The sequence below is a fragment of the Equus przewalskii genome, chromosome 12 (genome assembly GCF_037783145.1).
Source record: "Equus przewalskii isolate Varuska chromosome 12, EquPr2, whole genome shotgun sequence".
Lineage (NCBI taxonomy): Eukaryota > Metazoa > Chordata > Mammalia > Perissodactyla > Equidae > Equus > Equus przewalskii.
The window spans coordinates 4,913,695-4,924,584 of record NC_091842.1 but is presented as its reverse complement, the minus strand read 5'-3'; the positions used below and the strand labels follow the sequence as shown (position 1 = coordinate 4,924,584).

The 10,890-nt window shown below is 45.9% G+C and overlaps 1 protein-coding gene and 1 long non-coding RNA gene across 3 annotated transcripts in view; one reads left to right on the top strand and one right to left on the bottom strand.

Moving 5' to 3' along the window:
- KDELR2 (KDEL endoplasmic reticulum protein retention receptor 2) overlaps positions 1-10,890 on the bottom strand; it is a 16,391-nt gene extending 5,501 nt beyond the window's left edge. The window contains exons 1-2 of one of the 2 annotated variants that reach the window (XM_070567425.1): positions 10,649-10,890; positions 2,353-2,453 (exon numbers count right to left, since the gene is read on the bottom strand). In XM_070567425.1, coding sequence (XP_070423526.1) covers positions 2,353-2,453; positions 10,649-10,739 — 192 coding nt within the window. In that variant the 5' untranslated portion in view covers positions 10,740-10,890. The remainder of the gene's footprint in view (positions 1-2,352; positions 2,454-10,648) is intronic. The other variant, XM_070567426.1, reaches the window with a different exon arrangement.
- Positions 4,580-5,990, top strand: LOC139074825 (uncharacterized). Its single transcript, XR_011524674.1, has 3 exons — positions 4,580-4,727; positions 5,059-5,197; positions 5,454-5,990. It is a non-coding gene; the product is annotated as an uncharacterized lncRNA (long non-coding RNA).

The following is a 10,890-nucleotide window of genomic DNA, read 5'->3' as shown; positions in this document are numbered from 1 at the left end:
ATTAGGAAAACATTTGGGCAAATGATTTAACAGGAAAATGAGAGCAATCATCAAGCCCTCACATGCTTAAAAACAAGACAAAGACACTAAACTGTCCTTGGCACTTCATCATGAAGTTATATTTGCAAATATACACTCAACAAAGTACTAAGATTGTTGGTCATACCCACACACCAAAGAAGTACTCTCCACACCAAAAAATCAAGGAAGATTAATATCTTATACTGTTAAAGGAGTTCCCTCCATACACAAATAGGTATATACACGTACATGAATAAAATAACATAAAATCTGCATGTATAAACAAAATATCCCTCTGTACACAGAGTCCCCTCCAGCAGCACAGCCGGCCGAGGCACATGTCCCTGCCCAGCACCCAGCCGATGGCCAGCTGAGACTGAGTCCACAAAGGTTTCAGCAGCTGCTGAGGACAGCAACTGCTTTTCCCCCTCACCAGTGTGGAAAAAGCTATGAGCTCATGAAACTTGGCTCTCACTCCTCTGATTTTCAGAACATTATGCTTGGAAACTACGAGCAAGGAAGCAAGAAGGATTCCTCTGAAAGCCAGGAATCCTGAGGCAGAGGGAGGGGGAATTCTTGCTCACACTCTTCTGGTATCTGCAGGTTTCACTTGCCTGGACAATAAGCAGGGACCTAGCCAATTTTAAGTAAGCAAATTACTTCCTGATTACTGGGCTCCCATCACTTAGTAATGAAGAATGGAATGATTACAGGTAACAGACTTGCTTTTTAGGAAAGACCATAGGCTCAAATATTGCTTTGTCTACTTTGACTTGTCCTTATAAAAATGCTGCTGAACACAAAGTGTTGGGGGGAGTTGTTTTAAATACCACACCAACAGCTTTAGCTTAAACATTAACCAATAACCAAGTGCTACAGCAGTGCCTGGCACACAAATGCTCGCTAAGCAACTAAAGAATGAATGAATGAACCCAGACAGCCTTTACACATCCTGAGAGCCCTCATACTTTTCCTTCATGGCGCCTAGCACAAACTGCAGTCATTCATTAGTCCTGGGATGAGCGGTCTACTCTCCCCCACCAGACCAGGACTTCTGCATGTTTTCTGCCCTGTCCTCAGCACTAGGGAAGTGCCCAACCCTGGGCTGTTCAGTAAGTATGAATTCAGTGACTGTGTGAAAGAACTGAGGCTTCCCCAAGTGTGGAACGTGTACCACCAGTGCTGTACAAGATGTTAGGTGGCATACAAACTTTGTTTTTAAGATTTTATTTTTTTCCTTTTTCTCCCCAAAGCCCCCCAGTACATAGTTGTATATTCTTCGTTGTGGGTCCTTCTAGTCGTGGCATGTGGGACGCTGCCTCAGCGTGGCCTGATGAGCAGTGCCATGTCCGCGCCCAGGATTCGAACCAACGAAACACTGGGCCGCCTTGCAGCGGAGCACGAGAACTCAACCACTCGGCCACGGGGCCAGCCCCAAACATTTTGTATTTTAATAAGTTACAGATTTGTTTTAACGCGAAATACGAAAAATATAAGGACATCAAAGGTGCCATGGATACAAATGCTTAGACTGAGTTAAAAGGTTCAAAAAACATATTAAGTAAACTACAGTACAGATGCTATTTAAGCATGGCAAAAGTAATAAAGATGGCAAACACAGCAGAAGTTTAAGAAACATGTACTTAATGAGAAAAAAAGACAAGAAGCAGATGCCTACAACAGTCTCTCACACAGCAGCAAAATAGGGCACTGCTGTGAGAAGCCCTGGCTTTCATTCCTGTTCTGAGCCAACTTGCTCGGTTTCCTGGGGAGTCTATAATTTCCCACTGCTTGAAAACATAAGTTACCCCTCTTTCTTATAAAGTTATCAAGAGTTTTAGAAGTTATCACACTGGAGGAACTTAAGATTGAAAAATCTCTATGGGGCCAGCCCCGTGGCCAAGTGGTTAAGTTTGTGCGCTCCGCTTTGGCAGCCCAGGGTTCCGCCAGTTCGAATGGCGCGGACATGCAGCACTCATCAAGCCATGCTGAGGCGGCATCCCACATGCCACAACTAGAAGGACCCACAACTAAAATATCCAACTATGTACTGGAGGGATTTGGGGAGAGAAACCTAAAAAAAAAAACAAACCTCTAAATGCAAAGTACTTTAATTAAGTGGATACTGCTTTGAAACAGAAAAAATATGCATAATGATAACTATTCCCAGTATGTGTACAAGGTGGTCTAAAAGGGCTTACGTCAAGAACAGCATATTTAGACATTATTCTTAAAGATGTTTAAGTAAGTACTCAGCTGACATAAATTTAACAGTTTCTATAGGTCTGTGAACTATGGATGAAATACATTCCATTGGATGTTATACCATACCTTCATAGATGTATTATATAATGAAATAAATGAAGTAAAAAGATCCAGGTAACGAGTTGTGAAGACCAGTGCAAACAGAAGCTGGCTTTTTCCAGAAATACCTAAAGAAACAAAAAAGAAAGTATGAGAAAAGCCTCAAAATGCTTCATGACTCCCGTAGATAACACTGTACAGGAAGGGCAGATATAGAAAGGGGGACGCCAGGGGTCAAAGGCTGATGTCTGGGATAACTCTAAATAAATGAGAGCAGTTTTAGTTTTTCTTTTCCTTAACACTCTTGAATATGCTCCTTTAGCACATGTACTTTTCTGCCTCACTATGACAGGTGACTACAGGAAAGTGACTTAATTACACCAGGGCCTATATCCGAGGATGTGTATTGTTCAAATGCAGATTCTATTTCTCCAATACGCCACTTTAGGTAGGCTAGAATAAATTTACTTTCAAAGTCTGCTGTTGTTTACCGTTCCAGTTCTACCTTGAGCACCTTTCTTTCCATTTAAAAACAATAGGTCATGGTGACAAACGTTTCCAGGCAGGAGTTGGAATCTAAGTGGATTAGGAGGGACCAGCTGAGGAACACTCCTTCAGGCAAGAGTAAGGCAGCAATGCCCCCGGAGCAGCGGGACAGCCTCCCAAGGTGACTTCTTTTGTGAGGGCAGCATTTACTTGGACCTATTAAGATTTTTTTAATTCCATCCCTTAGATTCATCACGTGACCCACCTCACACTCATAAAAACGTTCCTGGATGCTAAGGCAACAAGAAGGGGGAACCCACTGCTACAGCCAGCTTTCCAAAGCAGCACTCTTTTTTTAAACACCTTGAAACTGTTTCTACCTCCAGCCACCAACCCACCCTCAGAGCCCTGTTGCGGCACATGGACACTCAGCTGGGGAAGTCTAGAAGGCCACACAGTGTGCACTCGGCTTTTCTGACATCTACATTTGACCAAATATTTATGTGACCCAGATTGGAGATGTCGGAGACAGAGCGAATTAAGGAAAATGAACCTCAGCAAGGTGTCAGAACGCACCCGCCCTCATCTACATCGCAAACTCCACATTAGACATTTACGTAAGCGTCTATCTAGCACAAATGTCACTGCACTCAAATCCTTAGCGACACTCTTCCAGGAGGCGAAAACCACATTGTTCTTAAGTGATATCTTACAAAAAATATTTTAGAAAACAATCTAGCAGCTTGTTGAGAAGCCGGAATGTAAGAACGCTACTTTCTACGTAGGAATAATTGCAGTTCCAGCCTATTCACAAAAACACCTAAATAGAAATGGAAGAAAAAGCTGACTCTATCCTTCTGGATCCATCAATAGTAACCAACTTCAAGGGCCAAAGGTGGAGCTGTAGACAGTAAGTCTGCTCCTTTTAGTGTTTTCTCCAGTAATGGGGAACTTTTTTTTCTATCAAAGATCAATGTTCCAAAGGAGAAACAATGAGGCTGCCATTGACATAAACAAGAGAACTTGGGAGAACGGAGAGAAGATCGGGGTAAAAAGAATAAGGAGCATGGAGTTCACACTTGATGTTTGCTGGAGCCTTGAGAGAGAAATTTCCCGTTCATTTCCTATATGGTTCCTTTCAATATTTTAAATAAAAAAATTATAGGATATATACGGGCAAATTTTGTGGTAAAAGGTTTATTCTAACGGGCCTTCAGAAGCCAAGCAGATTCGAAATTTTGTCCTCATTTTCAGCATTCCTATCCTAAAAATCAGGGACTATCATATTTTTACCATTCCCCCCTCCCTTTTTTTTAAAGGAAGACTAGCCCAGAGCTAACATCTGCTGCCAATCCTCCTCTTTTTGCTGAGGAAGACTGGCTCTGAGCTAACATCCCTGCCCATCTTCCTCTACTTTATATGTGGGACGCCTGCCACAGCATGGCTTGCCAAGCGGTGCCATGTCCGCACCCGGGATCCGAACCGGTGAAGCCTGGGCCGCCAAAGCAGAACATGGGCACTTAACCGCTGCACCACTGGCCCGGCCCTTACCACTCCCCTTTGAGACCCAACTCACATGTCACTTCCTCTGGAAAGTCATCTTGAAGACACCCTCCCTCCGTGCTGTTTATTCATGCAGCCAGCACATAACCGGAACTACTTCAAGCCAGCTGCCACCCTAGCTCCTATTACAGTCATTATAAAACACACTGGGATTATCTGGTTGCTGTCTCTCCCCTCCCTCAAGCCCACACGAGCACTGAGATCTACAAACGCCAGAGCCGTGCCTTATTCCATTTTGTATTCTCTGTGCTGAGCACTGGGCCCGACACACAGCAGGGCTAAGAAAATATCTGCTGAATGAATGAGCAAACGGACGAAAGAAAATGGAATTCATTTTATTTTCATGTCATCAGGTAAATTCTCATTTTGTGGTATTTTGGGATAACACTTCCAAAGAGTTTCTATGTCATACTGTGTCTCTGTGGCTGTAAATAGGCGATGTGCGTGGGGCTCTGCCCTAATTTACTGCGAGACAGAGGGTGGGAGGGCCCCTTGAGCAGAGCATGGGGCAGAGGAGAGAGGGACAGGCAGCGCGTGGCCTGGGGTTTGTCCTGTGGTGCAGGAACTGCCATGCTGGAAACCTGAGGATGCTGACAGTTCTACCCTACTCTTCCTGGGCTGGGATCCTGATTAGCAAGTAGCAGCTTTTTCTTTTAAAACAGAAAAACTGTCTTGTCTTCACAGGAAGGCAGAGATCCCAGCTGAAGACAGAGCGGGCAGGGGCAGGAATCTCCTTCCTGGGGAAATACGTGCTCTGAAGCCAGGGGGGCTCCCACGGTCGGTTTCTCCCTGCGGTGAGACCACAGCACGCCAAGGCTATCAAGTAACAAGCTCCCAAGAATGCTCACTCTCAGTGTTTCTGGAACAGTCATCCCGATACCAAACGCACCAAACATCCCTAACACGGAGTATAAGTTGTTAAATGGAAACCAACCATTAAACTTAATGCCATTCCTGTCTTTTCCCACTGGGCAAAGTTAAGTTTAGTAAAAGCCCACAACTATATACTCCAATGCATGTCACTTTCAATTATGCTGCAAGTTAAAAGTCGCATTTCTTATACTCCCACTGGTTTACAGAACAGAGGCCTCAATCAAACCGAAAAGCTTTCCGTGAACTATTTTTGTCCTGTTAATAGCTGGGACGCAACCAAGCACTACAGGTCAGACCACCAGGACAGTCTCGGCATCATGCTCCAAACCATTGTCTCTCAAACGATCTGGACGCTCTGATCTGGACGCTCTCCTAAAGGCCGTTAACGTTCCCTGGAGCCAGCAGCTCAACAGTCAGGAACCGACTCCTAACACAGCTCTTGTGACTTAGGGAGAGAGGCTTTGGAGCCAGAGGGTCTGGGTTCAGGCTCAGCCTCTGAACGCACAGGGTAAGCCTGGGACCATCACATACGTGACTCCCCCTAAACCTCACTTTCCCCATCTGTCAAATGGGGGCAAAATTATACCAACTTTCTGGGACTGCTGTGAAGAGAAAAAGTTCAACAAGTACCTTCCACACTATGAATGCTTGATAAATGACAGCTTACTATGTATTGTTTGCCATTTTTTCTTGTTTTCAAAGAAATTCATGCTATTTTATTAAAAATTTCAACTGGGTTAAAATATATGGAATAAAACCCAAAAGGACCTTTTTAACACCATTCCCACCTCCATTTCAAGTGCAACTTTCCAGGTTTTTTTTTTTTTGTTTTTTTTTTGTGAAGAAGACTGGCCCTGAGCTATCATCTATGCCAATCTTCCTCTATTTTCTATGTGGGATGCCGCCACACCATGGCTTGATGAGCAGTGTGCAGGTCTGCCCCCAGGATCCGAACCTGTGAACCCCAGGCAGCTGAAGCAGAGCATGCAAACTTAACCACTATGCCACTGGGCTGGCCCCTCCAGGCTTTTTAAAAGCCCTTTTCTATATGTGTGTACCCACACACGTTTGCTCCTTAAAGTGGGGTTATACAATCTTTTGCTGTACAGTTTGCCTTTTAACTTACTATCTCAGATTTATCTTTCCCTGTTAATCCTTCCAGCTCATTTCTAGTTAATGGCTGTTAAGAGTGTTCCATAGTGTGAATGTGTAAACATTTGTGCGCTCACTCCCTTAACGGATGTTTGGGTTGTTTACAATTTTTGTTCTTATAAATACTGCACGAACATCTTTGTATCTATAAACAGTATTTTGTGCTTATTTAGGTACAGTGAACATCTTTATACCTATACATACTTTGTTCACATATATGACAATTTCTGTAGTTCAGATTCCCTAGAATTGCTGGGATAAAATATAGGAACACTTCAACTTCTGATATAGTGTCAGATTTCCCCCGGAAAGGCTGTGCTGATTTTCACATTCACTAATACCAGATGAGAATGCCCTTTACTTCATACCCTTACCTACACCACATGTTGTAAACCTCTTACTTCTTCCTGCTCAGGGCAAATGACGGCATGCACTGCTGTTTTAATACCCAGGCTCCTAACGACCAGTGAGGGTGGGCATTCTTTCATGCTTTAACTGGCCTTCTTTGACTCTTCTGTCAACTGCTGCTTTGCCCATTTTTCTATCAGGTTGTTTTTTTAATTTGTAGGAGTATTTTATTATGGATATTAACTTTTTGTCACTTAGATATACTGCAGATTATTTTTCTCAGTTTATCATCCTTTCACTTTGATGATATTCTGAACTAATAAGTTAATTTGGGGAGACATAACCTCTTGCTTCCTTCCTTACCAGCCCGTCTGGTCCTTTCCAGGACCCTGGCATGAACATACATTCAGGTCACCTTCTTTGTCCAGCAGCAATGTGTTAGGCTTTTCTTCATAGAGGTCTTACACACTCCTCGTTGGGAAGTCAGGGAGTCTTCTCTGGGATCCTTCTTGACACTTGGCATCCACAGGATTTATGGCCTATATGGTTTGGTACCCTGTATTTTTATCTTTTTATGTATGTCTTATTATTTCAACTAAATTGCAGCTTTCTTGAGAGTAGAAACTTTGTCAGCTACACGTTGCTGCTCTGAATTGTGTCCTCAATGCTTTACACATAGTGGGTGGTCATTAAATGTTTGAGAGCAATGATTACTCAAGAGACTGGCATTCCAAATGAACAGAGGTGGCAGATGCTACAAAGAGGGAGCTGGGAATGTGATGTAAAAGCTTCCTGAAGTTCTCAATGACAACAGAAGATGAAGTTTTCCATTTGCTTCAAAACATAAGCTGTCCATTTATGCAAAAAGTAGGGAGACTATCCGTTCCTGTCATGTTTGTCACGTTTGGTAGGATGAAAAAGTCTACAACCTACCTGACGAGAGCTAACAACAATCTACGCAAGAGGTGGAGGAGGGAAGGGGAGAGACATGGGGAGGATGGCTGGAGTCACGGATCTCACAAGGACTGCGCTATTACTTTAAGTACAACACACACGGCTGTTAATAACGATCGGTCTACAGGAAAATGGAGGTAGGCAGTTCTTCATCTACAGACCAAGCTTATCCTCTCAAGGCTATCCAGGTCACTGTTTAAGACAAGAAACTCACACTTCATGGGGCACCCCACTGCAACGACAATGGCAGACAGACACAAGAGAATGCCAATGCAAACAGAGCTATGCAAGATCAGCTGCCCTGCCCCCACTTTAAAATAGGTCCCGCAGGGCAGCTGTTCTGGAATTACGTGGTCAGGAAAACAGAATCTCCAGCTTCCTCGCTAACCTGTCTCATCCCTCACCCTAAGGCAAAAAAGCCCCGTGGCTCTGTAGCTGCAGGCATGTTCAAAATAGGTGCCAAAATCCTAAAATGAACTCCCAAACCAGTATTTTCAAAGTGAGAAACACAACCTGAATGTACACGTCTCCTATTCCAGTTATTTGAGAAACTCATATCAAATTCTCTTTCAAAAATCTCTAAACAAACTTTTATAATTTAGGATAGAAAAACAAAGCAGCTAGTCAAATTTAGCATTTAATTCTGAATAAACGATCTCGGTGATTTTGATTTTTAAAAGGCCAGGAAATCGCATGGATAAGAACTGAAAAGATCCTAAGTCTGACACCGAGAACAGTTTAATAACGCCCTATAACCACAGGCTAATTGTAGGAATACTTGGCAAACACACACGACCTAACTCACCTATTTCTCTTCTTCGTTATCTTGGCTGAAGTATTTTACATTTTCCTAAATGCTCTTAAATCTCCCAAACGAGGACAGTGATTATTAAAAAACAAACAAAACAGCAAACTCTCTCACTTTCTCTTTATCACTCAGAATTCCCTTAAGAATTCTGTATCTGGAGTTGCAGTAACTTCTCCCCAACATCTTAGTTTAGATGCACGGTTAGGAGACAGCAGGCTTCAACATTTAATCACTTGACAGAGGAGGGGATTCTGAGAAACATATGAAAAGATGACGGAGAGACTTATACAAAGATTCTGGAGGAAAAATAAAGATTGAAAGTAACATTTTCTGGATGGGCAGTGGGCGAAATGGGTGACCGTGGTCAAAAGGTACAAGCTTGCAGTTATAAGAGAAGTCAGTCCTGGGGATGTAATGTACAGCACAGTGACTAGAGTTAACAAGACGGTATTGTATATTTGAAAGTCGCTAAGAGAGTAGATCTTAAAAGTTCTCATCAACACACACACAAAACTCTAAGTACATGTGGTGATGGATGTTAACTAAATTTATTGTGGGAATCATTTCGTAATATACACATATATCATTGTTGTGCACCTGAAACTAATACGATGTCATACATCAGTTCTATCTAACAAAGCAGGGAAAAAAATAACATTTTCTGAGTGCAATAAAAAATGATCTAAACTACTGATCTGGCATCAAATATTTAAACCAAAATGACTTAAGCGAAAATAGACAGTTCTCCAAAATCCTTACTGGTGAGTTACTGATTGCCTGTGTTTCAATCCTGGCTCTACACTATTTCCTCGCCTCTCTTAGACTCAGTTCTCTCCTCGCAGAATAGGGACGACAGCATCCAATCTGTAAGGTTATTTTAAGGACAACATGGGACGAGCCATGTGAGGCCTTTAGCTCACTCTCAGAACTAGGAATAAATTGAGAGATCACCTCCAAGCCGGACACCCTGGTTTCAGCACATGGACTTTGTAACATCCATTTTGATTGCTCAAAGGTCTTTTCTGTTTTTGCTTACTTCCTGGATCTCAGCTATGCTCTAGGGAGACAGGTGAGGCCTGAAGACAGCAGTCAAAGATGTGGTGTCCTTCAGATGTGGACGTTTTTAGAAATCAATCAGGCAAATGGCACCTCTGCCACCCAGGTCCTTTAGGACTCCATCTTTCACTGCCTCTGCAAAAATTAAGTTCTTGAATTCACCAAAAGTTATTCGACTGGGGTCAGGGCATCAAAAGCAAGTTTAAAGAGGACACTGCGTTTTAAGAAATCATTGAAACACCTGCCGTTCTTAAGCGGCTGGGGTGAACGGCACGCAAACCTCCGCAGCTATTACGTGGGGGAAGATGTGCCCCAGTGCCTCCCAGCAACGCGTGCCTGAAACGTGTACTCGCGAGGAGGGAGCCGCCAACTCCCTGGTGACGTGGAGCGAGGAGCTACAGGAGGCCACATCAGGCCTCGGCGGTACCCAGCGCCGCAGGTTTAAGAGAACCCGTTATTAGATGGAGGCGGGCGTCGGACAAACTGGCTCGTTCCCCACGGCAACACCGATCACCCCCAAGCAACTCACTTAAGAGACCTGCCCCACCCCCTCTCCTGGCGGGGACGATCCCGGACCCGAGAGCCGGGGTGAAGCCCGCAGGACTCCAGGGACAGGCCTGAGCCGACACCCTAACCTAAAGGCCAGTCCTCGGAGAGGCAGGGTGGGGAGCGGGGTGACCTCTCCCCGCGCCCGCCCCACCTCCCGGGTGGCCTGGCTGCCACGTCAGGCCGAGCCGGCCGCGGTCCTGCCCATCCTCCTCGCGCCCGTCCCATTGATTCGCGGGCTCCCCGCGCCTGCCGGGCCCCTCCCCCCCAAACTTTTCCGACACCCCGGGGCCCCGCGCCGTCCTCCGCCCGAAAGGATCAAGTTCGGAGCGACCCCAGCGCCGCGACACCCCGCCCCGGCCTGAGCGCCCACCCCGCGAGGCCGCGGCTCCCCCCAGCCCCGGGCCGCCCGCCCGGCCGCCCGCCTGCCAGGCCGGCCGAGGGGGTGTGACGGGCCAGCGCGGGCCCGCGGGCCGGCCCAGGTCGGCGGCTCCTCCGGGCCGCCCGAGCCTCTCCGGGGCCTCGCCCGCCGCTCACCGGCGCAGGAGCGCGTCTTCCAGATCTTCAGCAGCAGGATGACGATGGCCGCCAGGTGGGACAGGTCCCCGGTGAGCCGGAAGATGTTCATGGCGGCGGCGGTCGGCGCGGCGGCCCCGGGGCTCGGCGGCTCAGGCGGCGGCGGCGGCGCCTGAGAGGAAACGGCGAAGATGGCGAGAGCGGGCGCGACGTGGCCAGGGACGTGGCCCAACTGCCGGCGCGCGCGCGCGGGGCAGCCTGGG